Below are 26,007 nucleotides of genomic sequence, written 5' to 3'. Positions count from 1 at the left end.
GGGCGCGCCGCGCCGGGGCCGCGCCGCCGCAAGCGCCCCTGGGTGATGTAGTCCTTCACGGGGGCCATCCCGCCTCTCTTCCCGCTCCTCCTGCAGCACCGAGCCCCGCTCGGGAGGCGGCCGAGCCACCCCGCTCTGGTGCATCCACCGCTACAGTCGTTCCCCGGTTTGCCTTGCATTTTACCGGTGCGAAAGAGCGGACTACAACTCCCATCTCCCCTCCGCGCCTGAGGCGATAGGACTACAACTCCCGTCGTGCCCCGCGCCTCGCGGCGGTGTTGTCGGCGGCCCCAAGATGGCGGCGGTGGCGGCGGGCGCGGCGGCCCCTCAGCAGCCGCCGCCGCCTCAGCAGCCGCCGCAGCCGGCGGGAGGCGGCGGGAGCGGCTCTGGGGAGGCGGCGGGAGCCGCGGGTGGGGCCGGAGGCGGTGGCGGAGGTGCCGGAGGCGGCGGCGGCGCAGCGGGGCCTGCTCCGGGCTCGGCGTCGGGCGGCGGCGCGGCCGCGGGCGAGTCGTGGTACCTGGCGCTGCTGGGCCTGGCCGAGCATTTCCGCACGTCCAGCCCGCCCAAGGTGCGGCTGTGCGTGCACTGCCTGCAGGCCGTGCTGCCCCGCAAGCCCCCGCCCCGCATGGAGGCCCGCACGCACCTCCAGCTCGGCTCCGTCCTCTACCACCACACCCGCAACGGCGACCAGGCCCGCGGGCACCTGGAGAAGGCGGTGAGCGGGGCAGGGAGGGCAGGATGGGCTTGGGGAAGGGGAAATGGGGGATGCCAGTGCATGGAGGAATCGTCGGGGTGGTGAGGAGAAGGTGAAGGGTAGGGGAAGGGGCGGCTGAGGCAGCTGGAAAGGGTGAGGAGCAGGGAAAGGGGCAGTGGGAGGCTCCTGGCACAGAGAGGGAGGGTGTCAGGGAGGTTCTGTGGGTGTTAGTGCCAGCCTAACCCGCTGTGTTCTCTTGCAGTGGCTGATATCCCAGCAAGTATCCTTTTCCCGGGATCCAGGAAGGGCTCTGAGCTCAGAACAACTCCAAGGAAACCCCAAAACACCTTCAAGGGCTGGGGGTGGGGGCATGGAATGGGGGTTTTCATCTACTTCATCACTGCTTTCATGGAGTTTGGGTTTGACATGGCCTTAAATCCCATCTGACCCAATTTTCCTGAGGGTTTTTGGAGGTTTTGCTGCTGTTTCCCACCTGGATTTTGTTGTTTCCTTAACCCTGGTGCCAGATCCCCCAGTTTGAAGATGTGAAGTTCGAGGCAGCCAGTTTGCTGTCAGAGCTCTACTGCCAGGAGGTGAGAGAAACCCCCCAAAACCCCTCTGTGCCCTTTGAATTTGGGTTTGGAATGGGATATTCCCCTGCAAAATCAGATTTCTGGAGTGAGAAACTTTTCCCCTTCCTTTTTGGGGAAGTTTTTGCTGGAATTGCAACAAGGGTTTCCTACTGTGAACAGATTTTGCTTGGCCAAAGACATTTTCTAGTTCTTGTTAAACAAATGCTGGTTTTAAGGGAGGGAAATCCAGGATTTTCCTCAGGATTTTGGCTTGGAAAGGACCTGAAGGATCACCCAGTTCCATTGGAAAGACACCTCCCCCCTACCCCAGGTCATTCCAACCTGGAGAATTCCAGCCCCAGCAGCTCTGGGAATTTTATCCCATCCCCATCCCACCTTCCCAGGGAGGAATTCCATCCCAAAATCTCACCTGAGAGGAAACTGGGAAGCCATTCCCTGTGTTCTGTCCCTCCACTTCTTTCCCACAATTTTCCTTTCCATGTTTTTGGCTCCTTCCTTGGTTGGATCATCCCAAATTTTGTGTAGTTAAGAAGTCGTGCAGCTTTCCTCCAAAATCATCCCCTGGGATTTTGAATCCAAATATCCTGGAATGGATTGGATTGGAAAAACCTTCAATCCCATCCAATCCCACCCTGCCATGTGCAGTGACACTTCCCAAAATCCCAAATTTCTCCGACCCCATCCACCCCTACCTTGCACATCCCAGGGACGGAGCAGCCCCAAACTTCTCCCATTTTATTCCAACACTTTCATCCCTCACTCCCAACCCTCCTCAGATCATCCAAGGAATTCCAAGGCTGTGGGATTCCAGGATGCAGGATTTGTGTTGATTTGGGGGTGTTTGTGTTGCAGAATTCCGTGGACACGGCCAAGCCCCTGCTGCGCAAAGCCATCCAGATCTCCCAGCAAACTCCCTACTGGCACTGCAGGCTGCTCTTCCAGCTGGCTGTGAGTCCTTGCAGCAGCAATTCCTTGGGAAAAAATCCTGGAAAAATCTTCTCTTCCCATTAAAAACAGCATGGAAGCTTTCATTCTGTTATCCCCTAAAAATCGCTGTTAATCGATATTTTTTTATCTCTTTATCCCCTAAAAATTTGCTGTTAATGAAGAGGGAGAAGGCAAATCCAGGTTGGGAATTGGTTTTAGGAGCTTCTGGATTGGATTAAGGAATCAGCCAGGAGCACTCTCTGGGAATTAGGGACTTGGAATTTCAAAGATGGAGTAAAAAAAAATCCATTTTGGGGCTTGCAGGGAGAGAAATCCTGAAGTTTTCCAGCCAGAAGTGTTGATTGGATTGTTTTGTGTTTAATTAGGGATGTGGGATGGGAGAAAGAGTAGGAAAACTATCCAGAAAAAGGAGCAAGGGAAAGGAATCCCAAGGAAATTTTTTTTCTTGGTCTGGAATGTGCTCCAAAATATTTATAAATTAAAAATATTTGTAAGAACAGAGACACATTTAGCTGTATTTATGGAAAAAGAAGTTTAGGAATATTTACTTTCCCAGCAATTGAGGAATATCTACTTTTCCACGAGTTCATCCTCAGAAATTTTTCCTCTCCTTGGAGCTTCACACTTTTACCTGATTTCCCATTTCCTTGCAGTCCATTTTTCTCTTCCTGAATTCCCATCTGGGTTTGGGAAAGGCAGAAAATTTGGGAACACACCTTGGAGGCTCCTCTTGCTGGGAAAACTCTTGCTCCAGTGTGACAATCCATGGATTTTTTGGAACTGTTGGGATCTGGGATTTTCACCCTTTGCAGGATCTACCTCCAATTTTTAATTAATTCCTCATTAATTAGGAATTTTAAGGAAAAAAAAGTCCTCCTGGGCTCAGACAAATCCTTGGAAATGCCAAAGATTTATTTGGAAAACGGATCAAAAACCCCTTTAAGGAGCAGGAATTTGTAAATCCAGGGATAATGGGATTTTCTTGGGATTCAGGGAGCAAGTTCTGACTTTTTATGGCTTTTTTTTTTTCCCTATTTCAGCAACTGCACACCCTGGAAAAGGATTTGGTGTCAGCCTGTGACCTGCTGGGAGTGGGGGCCGAGTACGCCCGCGTGGTGGGCTCCGAGTACACCAGGTGACAATTCCTGGGATTTCATCCCCAAATTCCCTGGGACTTCCTGCCTGAATTCCTGAGATTTCATCCCCAAATTCCCTGGGATTTCCTGCCTGAATTCCTGAGATTTCATCCCCAAATTCCTTGGAATTTCCTGCCTGAATTCCTGAGATTTCATCCCCAAATTCCCTGGGATTTCCTGCCTAAATTCCTGAGATTTCATCCCCAAATTCCCTGGGATTTCCTGCCTGAATTCCTGAGATTTCATCCCCAAATTCCCTGAGATTTCCTCCCCAAATTTCCTGGGATTTCCTGAGGGAATTCCTGGGGTTTCATCCCCAAGTTCATTGGGATTTCCTCCCCAAATTCCCTGGGATTTTCTGCCAGAATTCCTGGGATTTCCTGTCTGAATTCTCTGGGATTTCCTCCCCACATTCCCTGGGATTTCCTGTCTTAATTCCCTGGGATTTTCTCCAGAATTAATGGAATTTCCTCCCCAGATTCCCTGGGATTTCCTCCTTGAATTCCCTGGGAATTCCTCCCTTAATCCTCTTTTTTCCCTGATTTTTTTTCCCTTCCTTTTTTTGGTGGATCAAGTAATTTCTTTTAGAATTTCACTTTATTCTCTTTCATTCCAGAGCTCTCTTCCTGCTCAGCAAGGGGATGGTAAGTTGGAAGTAGTTTTAAAATAAATTATTTCCTTTTTATTTATAAATTCCAGAGGATTTGTTATTTTGAGGGTATAAGGAGGATTTTTACGGATTAATTCTGCTTTATTCTTTATTTTTTTCTGGAAAAATAGAAGAATCATTGCAAATTTTCACTGGAGGTTTTGTAATGAGGGATGGAAAAGCTGGTGGGGTGAAAAGGCTGTGGGAATCAAGTGAATATTCCAGAATTCCTGGAATTAGAGAATCCATGGAATTGGAGAATTCCTGGAAATGGAGAATCCATGGAATTATTTGGGGTGGAAAAACCAGTGACACCTTCCACTATACTTTGAGCAACCCCAGGGATGAACCAACCAGATTTTCCATGGGAGAAATTAATGTTTATCCTGAAAAAAACCTGGATTTTCCTTGTTCATTGCAGCTGCTGCTGATGGAGAGGAAGCTGCAGGAGGTTCATCCTCTGCTGACTCTGTGTGGGCAGATTGTGGAGAACTGGCAGGGAAATCCCATCCAGAAGGAATCCCTCAGGGTCTTCTTCCTGGTCCTGCAGGTCACACATTACCTGGATGCTGGCCAGGTAGGTGCCACATTCCAAATGGGAATTTGGGATGGGGATAATTCCTAAAAATAATCATCTCTGAGGGGATTTTTGGGGATTTTTTTTTATAACTGAAGGAAATTTTCATCCCAAAGAGTGTGGAAATTTCATTTAATTTGGGGATGTTGTCCATGATATTTGTATATCCAAGGTGGGCTTTATTGCTTTTAATTTGTGGTGGAGGGGATAACAGGAGTTTTTTGGGGAGATTTTGGGAATGTTTGGAGCATCTCTTGCTGCTGATCAATACAATGAAGCACTGAGTGTCATCAATCCTAAATCAACCCAAAACTCTGAGCCAACCCCCTAAATGTGGGAATTACCAATCCCACATTACCTGGATGCTGGCCAGGTATGTGCCACATTCCAAATGGGAATTTGGGATGGGGATAATTCCTAAAAATAATCATCTCTGAGGGGATTTTTTTTTTATAACTGAAGGAAATTTTCATCCCAAAGAGTGTGGAAATTTCATTTAATTTGGGGATGTTGTCCATGATATTTGTATATCCAAGGTGGGCTTTATTGCTTTTAATTTGTGGTGGAGGGGATAACAGGAGTTTTTTGGGGAGATTTTGGGAATGTTTGGAGCATCTCTTGCTGCTGATCAATACAATGAAGCACTGAGTGTCATCAGTCCTAAATCAACCCAAAACTCTGAGCCAAGCCCCTAAATGTGGGAATTACCAATCCCACATTACCTGGATGCTGGCCAGGTAGGTGCCACATTCCAAATGGGAATTTGGGATGGGGATAATTCCTAAAATAATCATCCCTGAGAGGATTTTTTTGGGATTTTTTTTAATAACTGAAGGAAATTTTCATCCCAAAGAGTGTGGAAATTTCATTTAATTTGAGGATGTTGTCCATGATATTTGTATATCCAAGGTGGGCTTTATTGCTTTTAATTTGTGGTGGAGGGGATAACAGGAGTTTTTTGGGGAGATTTTGGGAATATTTGGAGCATCTCTTGCTGCTGATCAATACAATGAAGCACTGAGTATCATCAATCCTAAATCAACCCAAAACTCTGAGCCAAGCCCCTAAATGTGGGAATTACCAATCCCACATTACCTGGATGCTGGCCAGGTAGGTGCCACATTCCAAATGGGAATTTGGGATGGGGATAATTCCTAAAAATAATCATCTCTGAGGGGATTTTTGGGGATTTTTTTTTTATAACTGAAGGAAATTTTCATCCCAAAGAGTGTGGAAATTTAATTTAATTTGGGGATGTTGTCCATGATATTTGTATATCCAAGGTGGGCTTTACTGCTTTCAATTTGTGGTGGAGGGGATGACAGGAATTTTTTGGGGAGATTTTGGGAATGTTTGGAGCATCTCTTGCTGCTGATCACACTGTGAAGAGCTGAGTGTCATCAGTCCTAAATCAACCCAACCCCCTAAATATGGGAATTACCAATCCCACATTACCTGGATGCTGGCCACATTCCAAATGGGAATTTGGGACGGGGATAATTCCTAAAATAATCAGCCCTGAGGGGATTTTTTTGGTTTTTTTTTTTTATAATGGAAGCAAATTCCTATGTAATTAATAGCCTCAAATCTTGAAGTTTCATCCTTATTTAGAGATTTTAGCCCTTTTGCATACAATTATCCCATTAATAGTCTCAAATAATAAACTTTCATCCTCCTTGCTTGCCCACCCTCCTCTTTTCACATTGTTTATGCTCAGGGCCTGAAATTTGAAGAAATTGTCCTGAGTCCCCAGCTAGAATAGAATTGTTTTGTTCTTACCACCCTGTGAAACAATCCTAGTAACCCTTTATATAAAAATAAAAATTGCACACCCAAGCAGAACAAAAAAAACTTAAGGCATCAAGATATGTCACCATTTTTAGCTTGTTAGCTTGAAGTGCTGCAGAACTCACTGTAACATAGACAAAAATTAATAAATGAGTCTCAACAAGAAATAACCATCTGGAGCTTTGAGTCCTGACTCTGATGGAATAAAAAAAACAATATTAAAAGGAGGGGGAATGTTTTGCTGGGCAGGTGAAGAGCGTGAAGCCGTGCCTGAAGCAGCTGCAGCAGTGCATCCAAACCATCTCCACCCTGCACGACGACGAGATCCTGCCCAGCAACCCTGCAGACCTCTTCCACTGGCTGCCCAAGGAGCACATGTGTGTGCTGGTCTACCTGGTGAGAGCTCCTAATTAGGGCTGGCTGTTAATTAGTGAGGGGTGGGAGTGGTTTGGAGTCACAGGGATGGGGTTTGTAGATGCTCGCTGCTGTTTTTACCTCAGCATCTGAGGGAGCTGCTCGGTATGTGAGGGGATTCCAGGCTGGAAATGGGAGTTAATTAATAAATAAATAATTGGTTGATTAATTAGTGCCTGACTCAAATGGGAATGGAGTTATTTGTACAAATCAGATCCACTTACGCTTCATTTTATCAGTTGCTTTGTGCTGTTTTTCCCTCAGTGTCTGTAGGGTGATGCTGAGGGAGCTGCTCAGTGTGTGAGGGGATTCCAGGCTGGAAATGGCAATAAATAAATAATTTATTAATTAGTACTGACTCAAATGGGAATGAAATTATTTGTACAAATCTGAGCCACTTTGGCTTATTTTTGTCACCTGTTCAGTGCTGTTTTGCCATCAGCATGCATGGGGTGATGCTGAGGGAGCTGCTCAGTGTGTGAGGAGATTCCAGGCTGGAAATGGGAGTTAATTAATAAATAAGTAATTGATTGATTAATTAGTACCTGACTCAAATGGGAATGGAGTTATTTGTACAAATCAGAGCCACTTCAGCTTCATTTTATCAGCTGCTTTGTGCTGTTTTTCCCTCAGTGTCTGTGGGGTGATGCTGAGGGAGCTGCTCAGTGTGTGAGGAGATTCCAGGCTGGAAATGGCAATAAATAAATAATTTATTAATTAGTACTGACTCAAATGGAAATGAAGTTATTTGTACAAATCTGAGCCACTTTGGCTTATTTTTGTCACCTGTTCAGTGCTGTTTTGCCATCAGCATGCATGGGGTGATGCTGAGGGAGCTGCTCAGTGTGTGAGGAGATTCCAGGCTGGAAATGGGAGTTAATTAATAAATAAGTAATTGATTGATTAATTAGTACCTGACTCAAATGGGAATGGAGTTACTTGTACAAATCAGAGCCACTTTGGCTTGATTTTATCAGCTGCTTTGTGCTGTTTTTCCCTCAGTGTCTGTAGGGTGATGCTGAGGGAGCTGCTCAGTGTGTGAGGAGATTCCAGGCTGGAAATAGGGATTAATCAAGAAATAACTAATTAATTTATTGGTTAGTACCTGACTCAAATGGAAATGAAGTTATTTCTACAAATAAAAGCCACTTTAGCTTATTTTTGTCACCTGTTCAGTGCTGTTTTGTCATCAGCATGCATGGGGTGATGCTGAGGGAGCTGCTCAGTGTGTGAGGAGATTCCAGGCTGGAAATGGGAGTTAATTAATGAATAACTAATTAATAAAAAAATAACTAATAACAGAGCCACTTTGCTTTAATTTTATCAACATGAAGAGAGCTGGAATTGGAACTGCTGAAGAATTTTATTCCATTTCTTGAAGATTATTCCAATCCTTAATGATGTTAAAAATCTGGGATTTGAGAAATTCTGTGAATTCCCTCTCTGCACAGATAAATTTTGGGAATTATGGAACGATTGGGGTGGGAAGGAGCTTAAAAACCATCAATCCATGCTCTCAATCACACCTCCAGAACTTTCTGGGGATGAGGCTGGGCTGGGAATTCCATCCCCAGGGAATTCCCAGCTGGATAATCCTCGCTGTGCTTCCCTGCAGGTGACAGTGATGCATTCCATGCAGGCAGGATACCTGGAGAAGGCTCAGAAATACACAGACAAAGCCCTCATGCAGCTGGAGAAGCTCAAAAGTAAGGAAAAAAGGGTTTGGAATTCAGCTGGATTCCAGGAAAATCCCTTTATTTATTCCTCTTCAACCCATCCCACAGCCCTGTTGAGCTGCTGGATCAGCCTGAGAATAAAACTAAGATCAAAACCCTGATTTTAAGGCTGGGTGGTGGCTTTGGAGTACAAAAATCAACTTTTTTGTTGTTTTTTTTTAAATGAGATTTGAAGTATTCCTTAAATCCCTGATGGAATTCCTGCTGTTCTTTCCCAGTGCTGGACTGCAGCCCCATCCTGTCCTCATTCCAAGTGATTTTGTTGGAACACATCATCATGTGCAGGCTGGTGACAGGACACAAAGCCACAGCCCTGCAGGAGGTAATGTGGGAATTCCAGCATTTCCTGGCTGGGAATGGCTCCCAAGAAATGGGAATATTCTGTAAAAACAGCCTTTAAAAGGTGGGAATTGCAGTTTGGGCTCAGGTGGGAATTCCTCCTGGATTATTCATGGATACAGCCAGGCTTGGTGGTGTCAGGGCTTGGAAAATGTGGGATTGGCTCCTCTTAAATATTTCTTTAAGAACACTTTGGAATTGTTTATGGAATAATCAATAATTGATTCCATTGACACCTCCCTGGTGGGAATTCCAGGTGGATTTTTCCCATTCCATCCATTCCAGAGCTCTTTCTTATTCAGGTTTTTCCCAGTTTTTAACATTCCTGCTTTTCCTCCTCTTTCCTGCTTGATTTGTGTTATTCCAGAGGGAACTGAACTTTTTTTTTCTTGTTTTTCCAATAATTTAAAAATCCTGAGAATCCATCCTGGGGCTGGATCATCCAATCCCTTCTGGGGATTCAACCTCCTGTTTCTATCTCCTGAAACTCACCATAATCCCAGATTTTGGAAGGTTTTATCCCATTTTTCCTGGAAAATCTGGAGTATTTCAGGAGGGATCTGTGCCAGGGGTGGAGGAAACCATTCCAAACCAGCTGGAATGTGGGAGGAATGTGAGGAAATCCCTTTTCCTGTGTTTCTATAAATCCTGGAGCCGATCCCTGAATCCATGAGGGGTGCAAGGAATGGGATTTAGAGCATAAATAAAATGGGAAAAGTGTCAAAAATTGTGAATTTTGTTCTTTTTCTCCCCAGATTTCCCAGGTCTGCCAGCTGTGCCAGCAGTCTCCCAGGCTCTTTTCCAACCATGCTGCCCAGCTGCACACACTCCTGGTGAGTTTTTGGGATAAAATTTGGGAATTCCAGAGAGGAGATTCCCTGGGAATTCCAAGATTTGCATCATCCACTGCTGGGGGTGCTCATCCCTGGCTTGAAACTTTTTAGAAAAAGAATTCCAGGATGGTTTGGGTGAGTGGACAGAGGGATTTCCCACTATCCCAAGTTGTTCCAGCAAATTTTGCTTTCCTGGAGAGAAAAATTCCACTTTTCTGTGGAGAAAATTCCTGAAATTTGGCTTTTCCTGGGTATTTTTGCCACCAAGTTCTTGTCTGGCAACAGCTCCTTGATGAGGGGAGTGGGAATTTGGGAGGAATCAGCTGGAAAAAGGGGAAATCCAAGGATCTGTCCACTACAGATAGTATTTTTTTTTTTGGTTTTTTTTTTTTTTTTTGTGGATATTGTGGAATAGAAAGAGTTTTTGTAGGGGATTTCAGTTTTTCATAATTTTAAGGAAGATATTTTAGCTAAATAAAGTTGTTTTCCCCATTAATAATTTATTTTAAAGGACATTTTGTAAAAATTCTTTATTTTCCCCACACCTGAGACTCACTGGTCCTTTTTTCCTGCTGGAATCCAAATATTTCCATGGATTTGGGAATATTTTGGGCTACATTCCCAAAAATATCCTTTCTTTTCCAGGGCCTGTACTGCATCTCTGTCAACTGCATGGACAATGCAGAAGCACAATTCACTACAGCACTGAGGGTGAGATTTTATTCCCAAATTTTCTCCTGGAAACATGAGAATGAACCTTGGGAATGACAATGAAAATTTGGAATGAACACCTTAATTAATTCTGTTATTTATTAATAATTTCATTATTTATTAATAATTAATTCCATTATTTATTAACAATTAATTCCATTATTTATTAATGATTTCCCTTGGATCGGGGAGGGATTTATAACATTAAAATATCAATATCTGCTTTTTTTAACCAAGATATTTTTTATGGTGGGAATGAACAAATCCTGAGACTGAAATATTTGGGAATTTTCTTTTTTTTTTTTTCCAGCTCACAACCCACCAGGAGCTGTGGGCATTTATTGTCACCAACCTGGCCAGTGTCTACATCCGGGAAGGGAATCGGCACCAGGAGGTGAGCAGGGGCCTCAAATCCTCATTTTTGGGGAGAAAATTCCTGAAATTTGGCTTTTCCTGGGAATTTTTGCCATCCAGACTTTGTTGTCAGCAGATCCTTCATCAAGGGAGTGAAAAATCCTTTTTTTCTGTGGGGAGATTTCCTGAAATTTGGCTTTTCTTGGGTATTTCTGTCATCCAGGCTTTGTTGCCAGCAGCTCCTTCATCAGGGGAATGAGAAATTCCAATTTTCTGTGGAAAAAATTCCTGAAATTTGTTTTTTTCTGGGCATTTTTGCCATCAGGGCCTTGCTGCCATCATCTTATTCATCAGGGGAATGAGAAATTCCAATTTTCTGTGGAGAAGATTCCTGAAATTTGGCTTTTCCTGGGTATTTCTGTCATCAATCTTGCTGCCACCATCTTATTCACCAGGGGAATGAAAAATTCCAATTTTCTGTGGAGAAAATTCCTGAAATTTGGCTTTTCTTGGGTATTTTTGCCATCCAGGCTTTGTTGCCAGCAGCTTCTTCATCAGGGGAATGAGAAATTCCAATTTTCTGTGGAGAAATTTCCTGAAATTTGGCTTTTCCTGGGTATTTTTGTCATCAATCTTGCTGCCATCAGCTTATTCACCAGGGGAATGAGAAATTCCAATTTTCTGTGGAGAAAATTCCTGAAATTCTGCTTTTCCTGGGAATTTTTGTCACAAAAGCCTTGTTGGCACCAGATCCTTCATCAGGGCAGTGATAAATCCCAATTTTCTGTGGAGAAAACTCCTGAATTTGGTATTTCCTGGGTATTTTTGCCACCAGGGCCTTGCTGCCACCATCCTAGTCATCAGGGGAGTGAGAAATCCAAACTTTCTGTGGAGAAATTCCCAGAAATTTTGCATTTCTTGGGCATTTTTGCCCTCAGGGCCTTGCTGATAGCACATCCTTCATCAAGGGAGTGAAAAATCATTTTTTTCTGTGGAGAAAACTTCCTGAAATTTGGCTTTTCTTGGGTATTTTTGTCATCAGTCTTGCTGCCATCATCTTATTCACCAAGGGAATGAAAAATTCCAATTTTCTGTGGAGAAAATTCCTGAAATTTTGCTTTTCCTTGGAATTTTTGCCATCAGGGCTTTGCTGATAGCATATCCTTCATCAAGGGAGTGAAAAATCCTTTTTTTCTGTGGAGAAAATTCCTGAAATTTGGCTTTTCCTGGGTATTTCTGTCATCAATCTTGCTGCCACCATCTTATTCACCAGGGGAATGAGAAATCCCAATTTTCTGTGGAGAAAATTCCTGAAATTTGGCTTTTCTTGGGTATTTTTGCCATCCAGACTTTGTTGCCAGCAGCTCCTTCATCAGGGGAGTGAGAAATCCCAATTTTCTGTGGAGAAAATTCCTGAAATTTGGCTTTTCCTGGGAATTTTTGCCATCCAGACTTTCTTGTCAGCAGATCCTTCATCAAGGGAGTGAAAAATCCTTTTTTTCTGTGGAGAAATTTCCTGAAATTTGGCTTTTCCTGGGTATTTCTGTCATCAATCTTGCTGCCATCATCTTATTCACCAGGGGAATGAGAAATTCCAATTTTCTGTGGAAAAAATTCCTGAAATTTTGCTTTTCCTGGGTATTTTTGCCATCCAGACTTTGTTGCCAGCAGCTCCTTCATCAGGGGAATGAGAAATTCTTTTTTTCTGTGGAAAAAATTCCTGAAATTTGGCTTTTCCTGGGTATTTCTGTCATCAATCTTGCTGCCACCATCTTATTCACCAGGGGAATGAAAAATTCCAATTTTCTGTGGAGAAAATTCCTGAAATTTGGCTTTTCCTGGGAATTTTTGCCATCCAGACTTTCTTGCAAGCAGCTCCTTCATCAGGGGAATGAGAAATTCTTTTTTTCTGTGGAGAAAATTCCTGAAATTTGGCTTTTCCTGGGTATTTCTGTCATCAATCTTGCTGCCATCATCTTATTCACCAGGGGAATGAGAAATTCCAATTTTCTGTGGAGAAAATTCCTGAAATTTGGCTTTTCTTGGGAATTTTTGCCATCCAGACTTTGTTGCCAGCAGCTCCTTCATCAGGGGAGTGAGAAATCCCAATTTTCTGTGGAGAAAATTCCTGAAATTTGGCTTTTCCTGGGAATTTTTGCCATCCAGACTTTCTTGTCAGCAGATCCTTCATCAAGGGAGTGAAAAATCCTTTTTTTCTGTGGAGAAATTTCCTGAAATTTGGCTTTTCCTGGGTATTTCTGTCATCAATCTTGCTGCCATCATCTTATTCACCAGGGGAATGAAAAATTCCAATTTTCTGTGGAGAAAATTCCTGAAATTTTGCTTTTCCTGGGAATTTTTGCCATCAGGGCTTTGCTGATAGCATATCCTTCATCAAGGGAGTGAAAAATCCTTTTTTCTGTGGAGAAATTTCCTAAAATTTGGCTTTTCGTGGGAATTTTTGCCATCCAGGCTTTGTTGCCAGCAGCTCCTTCATCAAGGGAGTGAAAAATCCTTTTTTTCTGTGGAGAAAATTTCTGAAATTTGTTTTTTTCTGGGCATTTTTGCCATCAGGGCCTTGCTGCCATCATCTTATTCACCAGGGGAATGAGAAATTCCAATTTTCTGTGGAGAAAATTCCTGAAATTTGGCTTTTCCTGGGAATTTTTGCCATCAGGGCCTTGCTGGCAGCAGCTCCTTCATTTCAGAATTTCAGAAATTTCAGAAACTTCAGAATTTTAAAAAATCAGCTGGAAAACTCCAAATATTCAGAATTATTCCCAGAATTCTTCCCGTGGGAATGGGGTTTAAATTTCTCATCTCTCATTCAATCCCTTGGCTTCATTTTCCATCCATTTTCCATAATTTTCCATAATTTTCCAGGAATTTCAGGAAATCACAAAAATAACCAAAAATAGGGATCTGCTCCTGAGTTTTCTTGTTTTATTCCCAAAATTCCCCATTTTTACTTTTAGGGATTTAACTTGGGAAGATTCTCCACAGAAATTTTGCTCCCTGCACACAAAATTTGGGAAAAACCCTTGGGATAAAAAAAAAAAAAAAAAAAAAAAATTAAAAAAATTGTAAATTCTTTAATTAAATTCTGGTTCTGATTAATCAAATCCAATATTAAATTCATTATCAGATCCATCAGCTTCAAGTTTTCAGTGGGAATATTATTATAATCCAGGAAATTTTGTGGAATTGGAGGAGATTTGGGATAAAACTTAATTTTTGGGGATCAAAACGAGCCTAAAATTCCCAATATTTGGATAAATTTGGGTTGGTTCAGGTGGAATTTCATTGCTTTGGTGTTGATTTTTCCTTGGAAAATCCATTTTAATCCATGATAATTCCTTTTTTCCTCTCCCATTTTCCAGCTCTACAGTTTATTGGAAAGGATAAATCCCGACCACAACTTCCCAGTGAGGTGAGAATTCCAACAAATCCCAAAATTATGGGATGGGAATGACAAATTTACAGCAGGATTTTCAACAAATTAAAAGGGAAAAAATCCAATTTAATTCCAAGGGAAAAACTCAGGATGGGGTTTAAATGAAATATTTTGGATTTTGGGGTGGAATTGCTGGAATTTGGGTGGGATTTTGATGTATCCATGTTTTTATTTTTTAATTTTTTTATTTTTTTATTCCATAGTTCCCACTGTCTCCGGGCTGCAGCGTTTTACATCCGAGGGCTCTTCTCCTTTTTCCAGGGAAGATACAACGAGGCCAAGTGAGTCCAAACCCCTTGGAAAAGCAGGAAAAAAAGTGGGAAAACTGCAGGAAAACTCAATCCAGCTTTTTTTTTGGGATCAGGATGGGAATTCAAGGCTCAGTTTTCACTCAATTCCTGTGGATTTCTCCTGGATTTGCCAGGGAAAAAGGGCAGGGGAGGGGTGGGGGTTGAGTTTTTTCCTTGGGAATCCCAGGGAATCATTCCCTGTAATCCCAAGGAATTTTGGGAATGTTATTCCCTGCAATTTTGAGATCTTTTCCCCTGAATTTTGGGATTTTTTTTCCTTCAATCCCAGGGAATCCTTGGGATTTTATTTCCTGCAGTCCTTGGAAATCCTTGGGGATCTTGGGATCTTATTCCCTGTAATCCCAAGGAATCATTGGGAATGTGATTCTCTATCATCCTTGGGAATTTTAGGATCTTATTCCCTCAATCCCAAGAAATCCTTGGGAATTTTGGGATTTTATTCCCTTCAATCCCAGGGAATCCTTGGGATTTTATTCCCTTCAATCCTTGGAAATCCTTGGAAATTTTGAAGTCTTAGTCCCTGCAAAATCCTTGGGAATTTTAAGGATGTTATTCCCTTCAATCCCAAAGAGTTATTGGGAATTTTAGGATTTTATTCCTTGCAATCCCAAGGAATCATTTGGATTCTTGGAATTTTATTCCCTGGAACCCCAAGGACTCCTTAGGAAATTTGGGACTCTTGGACATTTTATTCCCTTCAATTCCAGGGAAAATCTTTGGGAATCTCAGGCCTATCATTCCCTGGAATCCTTGGGAATTTTGGGATTCTATTCCCAGAAATCCCAAGGAATCCTTGAGAACACTGGGATTTTATTCCCAGGAATCCTTGGAAATCTCAGGCCTGTCATTCCTTGGATTCCTTGGGAATTTTGGGATTTTATTCCCTTCAATCCCAAGGAATCTTTGGGAATTTTGGGATTTTATTCCCTTCAACCCCAGGGAATCCTTGGGAATTTTGGGATTTTATTCCCTTCAATCCCAAGGAATCTTTGGGAAATCTCCTCCCTCTCATTCTTTTCACCTTCCCAGAGAAATCAACTCCACCCCAACTCCCAGACAAAACTCAAAAATAATTTTAATTTAAATCCATTTCTCCCACCTCCTGCCATTTCATCCAGGCAGGAATTCTCCCAGGACATTCCATCGTGTTCAAATCCCAAATTTTTCCCATTTTATTTTGTTTTTTCCAGGCGTTTTTTGCGGGAGACGCTGAAGATGTCGAACGCCGAGGACCTGAACCGGCTGACCGCCTGTTCCCTGGTGCTGCTGGGCCACATCTTCTACGTGCTGGGCAACCACAGGGTAATTCCCAAATCCCCCCCAATCCCTGGGATCCTGGCATTGGCATTCCCAGAAAAAAAATCCCCAAAAAATCCCGAAGAAAATCGGGATACGAGCGGAAATAATCGGATTTTTTAAGTGGTTTTTAAGTGTTTTTTTAGTGCTGTCGCATCAAAATTTGTGATTTTTTTCTCTTTGGATGGTCCAAATCCCTCCCAATCCCTGGGATCCTGGGATTGGCATTCCCAGAAAAAAAATCCCAAAAAAATCCCAAAGAAAATGGAGATACGAGCGGAAATAATCGGATTTTAAAGTGGTTTTTCAGTGCTGTTGCATCAGAAATTTGGATTTTCTTCTCTCTGGATCATCCAAATCCTTCCCAATCCCTGGGATCCTGGAATTGGCATTCCCAGAAAAAAAATCCCAAAAAAGTCCCAAAGAAAATCGGCATAAGGGCAGGAATAATGGGATTTTTAAGTGTTTTTTTAGTGCTGTCGCACCAAAATTTGTGATTTTTTTCTCTTTGGATGGTCCAAATCCCTCCCAATCCCTGGGATCCTGGGATTGGCATTCCCAGAAAAAAAATCCCAAAAAAACCCCGAAGAAAATTGAGATACGAGCGGAAATAATCGGATTTTTTAAGTGGTTTTTAAGTGTTTTTTTAGTGCTGTCGCATCAAAATTTGGGATTTTCTTCTCTTTGGATCATCCAAATCCCTCCCAGTCCTTGAGATCCTGGAATTGGCATTTCTAGAAAAAATATCCCAAAAAATCCCAAAGACAATCGGCATAAGGGTGGGAATTTTGGGATTTTTTAGTGTATTTTCAGTGCTGTCGCATCAGAAATTTAGATTTTCTTCTCTTTGGATGATCCAAATCCCCCCCAATCCCTGGGATCCTGGGATTGGCATTCCCAGAAGAAAAATCCCAAAAAAATCCCAAAGAAAATGGAGATACGAGCAAAAATAATCGGATTTTAAAGTGGTTTTTTAGTGCTGTCGCATCAAAATTTGGGATTTTCTTCTCTCTGGATCATCCAAATCTCTCCCAATTCTTGAGATCCTGGAATTGGCATTCCCAGAAAAAAAATCCAAAAAAATTCCCAAAGAAAATCGGGATAAGGGCAGGAATAATGGGATTTTTAAGTGGTTTTTTAGTGCTGTTGCATCAGAAATTTGGATTTTCTTCTCTCTGGATGATCCAAATCCTTCCCAATCCCTGGGATACTGGAATTGGCATTCCCAGAAAAAAAATCCCAAAAAAATCCCAAAGAAAATCAGGATAAGGACGGGAATAATGGGATTTTAAGTTGGTTTTTTTAGTGCTGTCGCATGAGAAATTTGGATTTTCTTCTCTCTGGATCATCCAAATCCTTCCCAATCCCTGGGATCCTGGGATTGGCATTTTCAGGAAAAATCCCAAAGAAAATCAGGATAAGGGTGGGAATAATGGGATTTTTGAAGTGTTTTTTCTTGGGAATCTCATTCCCTACAGTCCCAGGGAATTCCTTGGGAATTTTGGGATTTCATTCCTTTTCATCCCAAGGAACTCTTGGGAATTTTGAGATTTTATTCCCTGCAATCTTAAGGAATTCTTGGGACTGTTATTCCCTTCCATCCCAAGGAATTTTTAGGAATTTTAGGATTTTATTCCTTTCAATCCCAGGGAATCCTTGGGCTGTTTCCTTTCCATCCCAGTGAACCTTTGGGATTTTGAGATTTTATTCCCTTCCACACCAAGGATTCCTTGGGCATTTTGGGATTTTATTCCCTGCAATCCTGAGGAATTCTTGGGAATTTTGGGATTTTGTTCCTTTCACTCCCAGGGAATCACTGGGATTTTGGAATTTTAATCCCTTCAACCCCAAGTCTCAAACAGAACAACAAAATCCCAATTTCCCACCTGCAATTCCCCATCCATCCATATTGGAAAGGCATCAAAAATTCCCTAAAATCCTAATTTTTCTTTTTCCCAATTTTATTTTTTTAGGAAAGCAACAACATGGTGGTGCCAGCCATGCAGCTGGCCAGCAAGATCCCAGACATGTCTGTGCAGCTCTGGTCCTCTGCCCTGCTCCGGGGTAATTTGGGGTCTGGGATGGTCAAAAAAATTTGGGAATTACTGGGAGAATGTGGGAGTGGGGATGTGCAGCTCCAGGAAGAATTTGGGGTCTGGGATTGTCCTGGAAAAATGGGAATTACTGGGAAAATGGGGGGAGTGAGGATGTGCAGCTCCAGGGGGAATTGGGATCAGGGATTATCCATAAAAATTGGGAATTACTGGGAGAATGTGGGAGTGGGAATGTGCAGCTCCAGGGGGAATTGGGATCAGGGATTACCCATAAAAATTGGGAATTTTAGGGAAAATATGGAGATTATCCCAAGGGGTGGGGGGTGGGAGTGGGCAGCTCCAGGGATCAGGGATTGTCCTGGAAAAATGGGAATGAGAGGGGAAATGTGGGGGGTGGGAAATGTGCAGCTCCAGGGGGAATTTGGGATCTGGGATCAGCCTGGAAAAAATGGGAATTACAGGGAAAATAGGGAAATTATCCCTGAGAGTGTGGGGGGTGGGAATGTGCAGCTCCAGGGATCTGGAATGGTCCTGGAAAAATGGGAATTACTGGGAAAATGTGGGAGTGGGGATGTGCAGCTCTAGGAGGAATTGGGATCTGGGATTATAAAAAAAAAAATTGGGAATTACAGGGAAAATGTGGAGATTATCCTGAGGGTGTGGGGGGTGGGAACGTGTAGATCCAGGGAAAATTTGGAATTGTTCTGGGAAAATGGGAATGAGAGGGGAAATGTGGGGGGTGGGAATTTTACCAGGAATTCAGGGGAAAATCTGGGATCTCTGTGGAGATTTTGGGGCAGATTTTGCCTCAAATTGAGGCGATTTTGGGATTTTATTCCTTGCAATCCTAAGGAATCTTTGGGAATTTGGGGATTTTATTCCCTGCAATCCCAGGGAATCTTTGGAAATTTGGTGCAGAAACCAAACCCAGGGATATTTTTTTTTTGGGATGAGAGGAGCTCAGAGGTTGGAATGGAACAAATCCCAGGATTTTTCCTGCTTCACCTTCACCACATGAAACTGAAAAACCAAAAAAATTCCCAACCTAAATAATTCCTGGGATTTTACCAGGAATTCAGAGCAAAATCCAGGATCTCTGTGGAGATTTTGGGGCAGATTTTGCCTCCGATTGAGGCGATTTTGGGATTTCATTGCCTGCAATCCCAGGGAATCTTTGGGAATTTGGGGATTTTATTCCCTGCAATCCCAAGGAATCTTTGGGAATTTGGGGATTTTATTCCTTGCAATCCTAAGGAATCTTTGGGAATTTGGTGCAGAAACCAAACCCAGGGGATTTTTTTGGGATGAGAGGAGCTCAGAGGTTGGAATGGAACAAATCCCAGGATTTTTCCTGCTTCACCTTCACCACATGAAACTGAAAAACCAAAAAAATTCCCAACCTAAATAATTCCTGGGATTTTACCAGGAATTCAGAGCAAAATCCAGGATCTCTGTGGAGATTTGGGGGCAGATTTTGCCTCCGATTGAGGCGATTTTGGGATTTCATTGCCTGCAATCCCAGGGAATCTTTGGGAATTTGGGGATTTTATTCCCTGCAATCCCAGGGAATCTTTGGGAATTTGGGGATTTCATTGCCTGCAATCCCAGGGAATCTTTGGGAATTTGGGGATTTTATTCCCTGCAATCCCAGGGAATCTTTGGGAATTTGGGGATTTTATTCCCTGCAATCCTAAGGAATCTTTGGGAATTTGGGGATTTTATTCCTTGCAATCCTAAGGAATCTTTGGGAATTTGGGGATTTTATTCCTTGCAATCCTAAGGAATCTTTGGGAATTTGGTGCAGAAACCAAACCCAGGGATATTTTTTTTTTGGGATGAGAGAAGCTCAGAGGTTGGCATGGAACAAATCCCAGGATTTTTCCTGCTTCACCTTCACCACATGAAACTGAAAAACCAAAAAAATTCCCAACCTAAATAATTCCTGGGATTTTACCAGGAATTCAGAGCAAAGTCCAGGATCTCTGTGGAGATTTTGGGGCAGATTTTGCCTCCGATTGAGGCGATTTTGGGATTTCATTCCCTGCAATCCCAGGGAATCTTTGGGAATTTGGGGATTTTATTCCCTGCAATCCCAGGGAATCTTTGGGAATCTGGTGCAGAAACCAAACCCAGGGGATTTTTTTGGGATGAGAGAAGCTCAGAGGTTGGAATGGAACAAATCCCAGGATTTTTCCTGCTTCACCTTCACCACATGAAACTGAAAAACCAAAAAAATTCCCAACCTAAATAATTCCTGGGATTTTACCAGGAATTCAGAGCAAAGTCCAGGCTCTCTGTGGAGATTTTGGGGCAGATTTTGCCTCCGATTGAGGCAATTTTGGGATTTCATTGCCTGCAATCCCAGGGAATCTTTGGGAATTTGGGGATTTTATTCCTTGCAATCCTAAGGAATCTTTGGGAATTTGGGGATTTTATTCCTTGCAATCCTAAGGAATCCTTGGGAACTTGGTGATTTTATTCCCTGCAATCCTAAGGAATCTTTGGGAATTTGGGGATTTTATTCCCTGCAATCCCAGGGAATCTTTGGGAATTTGGTGCAGAAACCAAACCCAGGGATGTTTTTTTGGGATGAGAGAAGCTCAGAGGTTGGCATGGAACAAATCCCAGGATTTTTCCTGCTTCACCTTCACCACATGAAACTGAAAAACCAAAAAAATCCCAGCCTAAATAATTCCTGGGATTTTACCAGGAATTCAGAGCAAAGTCCAGGATCTCTGTGGAGATTTTGGGGCAGATTTTGCCTCGGATTGAGGCGATTTTGGGATTTTATTCCCTGCAATCCTAAGGAATCTTTGGGAATTTGGTGCAGAAACCAAGCCCAGGGGATTTTTTTGGGATGAGGGGAGCTGAGAATGGGAATGGGAGGGATTGCAGGATGTTTTTTGGCCGTTTCAGACCTGAACAAGGCGTGTGGCAACGCCATGGACGCCCACGAGGCCGCGCAGATGCACCAGAACTTCTCGCAGCAGCTGCTGCAGGATCACATCGAGGCCTGCAGCCTCCCCGAGCACAACCTGATCACGGTGAGAGGGGGAACTCCGGGGGAAAATGGGGAATTATGGAATTCCAGAGGGGGAATCGTGGAATTCCAGAGGGGGAAATGGGAAAGCATGGAGTTCTAGAGGGGGAAATGGGAAATTGTGGAATTCTAGAGGGGGAAATGGGAAATTGTGGAATTCTAGAGGGGGAAATGGGAAAGCATGGAATTCCAGAGGGCAAATGGGAAAATCATGGAATTCTAGAGGGGAAATGGAAAATTGTGGAATTCCAGAGGGGGAAATGGGAAATCATGGAATTCCAGAGGGGAAATGGGAAATAATGGAATTCCAGAGGGGGAAATGGGAAATCATGGAATTCCAGAGGGAAAAATGGGGAAATCATGGAATTACAGAGGGGAAATGGGAAATCATGGAATTCCAGAGGAGGAAATCATGGAATTCCAGAGGGGGACTGGGAAATCATGGAGTTCTAGAGGGGGAAATGGGAAATCACGGAATTCTAGAGGGAAAAATGGGGAAATCATGGAATTACAGAGGGGAAATGGGAAATCATGGAATTCTAGAGGGGGAAATCGTGGAATTCCAGAGGGGGAAATCGTGGAATTCCAGAGGGGGAAATCGTGGAATTACAGAGGGGAAATCGTGGAATTCCGGAGGGGGAAATCGTGGAATTCCAGAGGGGGAAATCGTGGAATTACAGAGGGGAAATAATGGAATTACAGAGGGGAAATAATGGAATTACAGAGGGGGAAATAATGGAATTACAGAGGGGGAAATGGGAGATAATGGAATTCCAGAGGGGGAGAATGGGAAATCATGGAATTCTAGAGGGGAAAAATGGGATAATCATGGAATTCCAGAGGGGGAAATGGGAAATCGTGGAAATCTAGAGGGAAAAATAGGAAATAATGTAATTCCACAGGGGAAAATGGGAAAATCCTGGAATTCCAGAGGGAAAAATGAGAAATCACGGAATTCCTGGAATTCCAGAGGGGGAAATGGGAAATCACAGAATTCTAGAGGGAAAATCCTGGCATTCCAGAGGGGAAAATGAAGAATCATGGAATTCCAGAGGGGAAATGGGAAATAATGGAATTCCAGAGGGGGAAATGGGAAATCACGGAATTCTAGAGGGAAAAATGGGGAAATCATGGAATTACTGAGGGGAAATGGGAAATCATGGAATTCCAGAGGGGGAAATCATGGAATTCCAGAGGGGGAAATCATGGAATTCCAGAGGGGGAAATCGTGGAATTCCAGAGGGGGAAATCGTGGAATTCCAGAGGGGGAAATCGTGGAATTCCAGAGGGGGAAATCGTGGAATTCCAGAGGGGGAATAATGGAATTCCAGAGGGGGAAATCGTGGAATTCCAGAGGGGGAAATCGTGGAATTCCAGAGGGGGAAATCGTGGAATTCCAGAGGGGGAAATCGTGGAATTCCAGAGGGGGAAATCGTGGAATTACAGAGGGGAAATAATGGAATTACAGAGGGGAAATAATGGAATTCCAGAGGGGGAAATCGTGGAATTCCAGAGGGGGAAATCGTGGAATTCCAGAGGGGGAAATCGTGGAATTACAGAGGGGAAATCGTGGAATTACAGAGGGGAAATAATGGAATTCCAGAGGGGAAATAATGGAATTCCAGAGGGGAAATAATGGAATTCCAGAGGGGGAAATCGTGGAATTCCAGAGGGGGAAATCGTGGAATTCCAGAGGGGGAAATCGTGGAATTCCAGAGGGGAAAATCGTGGAATTCCAGAGGGGGAAATGGGAATTAATGGAATTACAGACGGGGAAATCATGGAATTACAGAGGGGGAAATAATGGAATGACAGAGGGGGAAATCGTGGAATTCCAGAGGGGGAAATGGGAAATCATGGAATTCTAGAGGGGAAAATGGGAAATCATGGAATTCCAGAGGGGAAAATGGGAAATCATGGAATTCCAGAGGGGAAATGGGGAAAATAATGGAATTCCAGAGGGAAAAATTGGAAATCACAGAATTCCAGAGGCAAAAATTTGAAATCACGGAATTCCAGAGGGAAAAATGAGGAATTTCTGGAATTCCAGAGGGAAAAAGGAGCCCTGGGTTCCTTTGTGTAACGTGGCCTTGGTTGAGTTGGGGGGATTTGTGGAACTTGGGGTGGATTTCAAAAATTTGGGGTGAATTTTGAAAGGATTTTAGGAATTTGGGGTGGATTTGGGAGATTTCAAAATTTTCTGGGAATTTTTCCTGGGATTCTGATCCCGTTTTTTCCCTTGCAGTGGACGGATGGACCCCCCCCAGTCCAGTTCCAGGCCCAGAACGGCCCCACCACCAGCCTGGCCAGTCTGCTGTGAATTCCAGGGAAACTCCAGGAAAATTCCAGGAAAACTCCAGGAAAATACCCAGAAAATTCCAGGAGAATTCTGGGAAAACGCCACAAAAATTCCCAGAAAATTCCAGGAGAATTCCAGGAAAACGCCAGGAAAACTCCCAGAAAATTCCAGGAAAACTCCAGGAAAATTCCCAGAAAATTCCAGGAGAATTCCAGGAAAACGCCAGGAGAATTCCCAGAAAATTCCAGGAAAACTCCCAGAAAATTCCAGGAGAATTCCAGAAAAACTCCACGAAAATTCCCAGAAAATTCCAGGAAAACTCCAGGATATCCACCAATAACATGGGGAAAAAAAAACCACACCAAAAACTTGGGAAAAGAAACAAAAAAACCTCCATGGAAAAGCTTCTGAATTCCCTCTGGTAGTGAGAAAAAAAAAATGAATTTTCCAGGAATTTCCCAGAAATTTCCCAGGAATTTTTCAGGAATTTCCCAGGAATTTCCAGAGCCTCTGGAGCTGCTTTTCCAGGTGGGAATATCCAGGTGGAATGCCAAGGTTTGAGAATTCCCAGGAAATCAGGAATCATGGATTGGGATTCCCAGCTGAGAGGAAATTCCCATTTTTTGGGAAGGAGGAATTCCAGGATTTCCTGGGATATCCCTCCCATAACCACAGCTCTCCTCACACCTTTTTAGGATTGGGAAAAAATCAGGAATTTTTTTCCTGTTGATCCCAAATTTTTTCCAGCCTGAAGGCACCTGTGCCTTAAGGATTCCCAAATTCCAGGATGAAATTCCAATCCCAGAGTTTTTGGGATGAAATTCCAATTCCAAAGGTTTGGGATGAAATTCCAGCCTTGCCCTCAGCACAAAATTCCCTTTCCCAGTTTTTTTTTCCCAGTTTTTTTCCCCAGTTTTTTTTCCCAGTTTTTTCCCAGGTTAAATTCCCTGTTTTTAACCCTTTTTAAAAAATATTTTTGGATTTTTCACCTGAGTTCTCCCAGAAATCTGGGAATGCTGAATCCCAGAAAAAAAAAAAGCTGGAAATTTTTCCAAGATTCCAGCATTGCCTGGGATGGAATTGAATTCTTTTTCCTGGTTGGAATTACTCCAGATTTTTGGGAAAAGGGGAGGGGGAAAAAAAAACCCTGAAATTCTTGGAGAGAGAAAAATTCCAAATTTCCAAATCCCTGAAACTTCCAAAGTTTTTTGGGAATTTTTAATCCCACCTGGATGGGAAGGAATTCCTTTAAAATTCCTTTAAAATTTCCTCATTTTCATAATTTTTTTTCTCAAATCCCATTTTTTTTCTGGAGCAAGGAATTTTCCACCCAAATTTTCCCCCTGGAATTAATTCCAGAGTTTTGGGGTTTTTTTTGTCCCATTCCTAAAAATTTGGATTTTCCAGGTTTATTTCCCCATGGAAATCCTGGTCCAAAATCTCCTGGAAAACTCCAAAGGATTTAGAAATCCCTTGAATTTTTGGGGATTGAAGATTGGGAGTTTTTTTTTTTTGGATTTTTTTTTTTTTTTTTTTTTTTTTTGGGATTAAGGAAAACCTTTGGAGCTGTTGGGGGAAAAAAAATTCTAAATCCCAAAAAATCCTAAATCCCAAAAAAAAAAAATTTTTTTTTTTTCTTTTTTTTCTTTTTTTTTTTTCTTTTTTGGGGATATTTGGGATCCCACTGGGACAGAACCATCCCAGGAATTTTGGGATCCCAGGATTTTGATCAGGAATGTTGATCCCCATGGAGAACTGGGGGAGTTTTCCAAATTTTGGAGATTTTTGGGAAGCACATTCCCAGTTTTTTCTTCACTCTGGAATCCTTTGGGATCCAACAATTCCTTGGAATCTTTTTCCTTGGAATTTTCCTGGCTTGGGAAAAGTTGAAATTCCCAAATCCCATCCAGGAAATTCAAAATTTTCCCTTCAAACTTTTCTGAACTATTCCAGAATAATCTGGAATTTCAGGACAAACTCAACTCTGGCTTGAAATTTTGGGTTCAAATTCCCAAATTTTGGGATCAAATTCCCAAATTTTGGGCTGGAGAAGCCTTGGGATGATCCCAATCCCAGGGCAGGGACACTTCCACTATCCCAGGTTGCCCCCACCTGGATTTGGCCACTTTTAGGGCAACCAAATCCAGAAAATTTGGGGGAAAAACCTGGAAAAAATTGGGAAAAATCCCAATTCTGGAGAGCTGTGGTTGGAGCTGAATTTTGGGAATTCCAGGGATTTTTTTCCAGGGAATTCTCCTGTGGGAAAAGAGCCAAGGAAGGAGCAGAATTCCCAAAAAAATTCCCATTTTTCCACCTTCAATCTGCCAGAAAAATCCATGAAATCCCTTTGGAATTCCCAGGGTGGGGGTTGGGGCTCCTTGGAATTCCCAAATTCCCAGTGGGAATTCCCAGGCCAATGTACAGAGCTTTTTACCATTGTATATTAAATTATTTAATAGCTTTTTTTGGGAGCTTTTCCTTCTTTTTTTATTTTATTTTATTTTTATCATCATGGAGCAGAGCTGAAATTCTTTGGGATTTTGGAAGAAAATCCAAGATTTTCTCAGATGTTGTTCTTTGAGGATTTTTCTCCTAAAATCATGGAATTCTCTGGAGAAATGACCACAAAATCCTTAAAAATAGAAATTATTTAGGGAATTGTAAAGTTTCATCCAGGATTTCTCCTTAAAAATCCCATCCCTGGTGTAGATAGTGTAAAAAATAAATTTTTTTTTCCTCTGGATCCCATTCCTGACAGCAGGAATCTCTCAGGCACAACAG

The 26,007-nt window shown here is 42.7% G+C and overlaps 1 protein-coding gene across 1 annotated transcript; it reads left to right on the top strand.

Moving 5' to 3' along the window:
- The first annotated feature begins 295 nt into the window (after nucleotides 1–295).
- On the top strand, nucleotides 296–23,585 carry MAU2 (MAU2 sister chromatid cohesion factor). The gene is made up of 19 exons (XM_056512853.1): nucleotides 296–715; nucleotides 957–974; nucleotides 1,222–1,287; nucleotides 2,140–2,235; nucleotides 3,276–3,370; nucleotides 3,988–4,015; nucleotides 4,442–4,597; nucleotides 6,635–6,781; nucleotides 8,415–8,505; nucleotides 8,754–8,857; nucleotides 9,630–9,707; nucleotides 10,353–10,418; nucleotides 10,729–10,812; nucleotides 14,153–14,202; nucleotides 14,430–14,507; nucleotides 15,728–15,839; nucleotides 17,807–17,897; nucleotides 20,804–20,931; nucleotides 23,173–23,585. Exons 1-19 carry the CDS (start codon nucleotides 296–298, stop codon nucleotides 23,245–23,247), a joined length of 1,983 nt encoding a protein of 660 aa, XP_056368828.1. The 3' UTR covers nucleotides 23,248–23,585.
- The last annotated feature ends 2,422 nt before the right edge of the window (nucleotides 23,586–26,007 follow it).

Source organism: Oenanthe melanoleuca, chromosome 28 (genome assembly GCF_029582105.1).
Source record: "Oenanthe melanoleuca isolate GR-GAL-2019-014 chromosome 28, OMel1.0, whole genome shotgun sequence".
NCBI lineage: Eukaryota > Metazoa > Chordata > Aves > Passeriformes > Muscicapidae > Oenanthe > Oenanthe melanoleuca.
The sequence above is the reverse complement of the archived record's forward strand: the minus strand, read 5'-3'. Positions and strand labels throughout refer to the sequence as shown.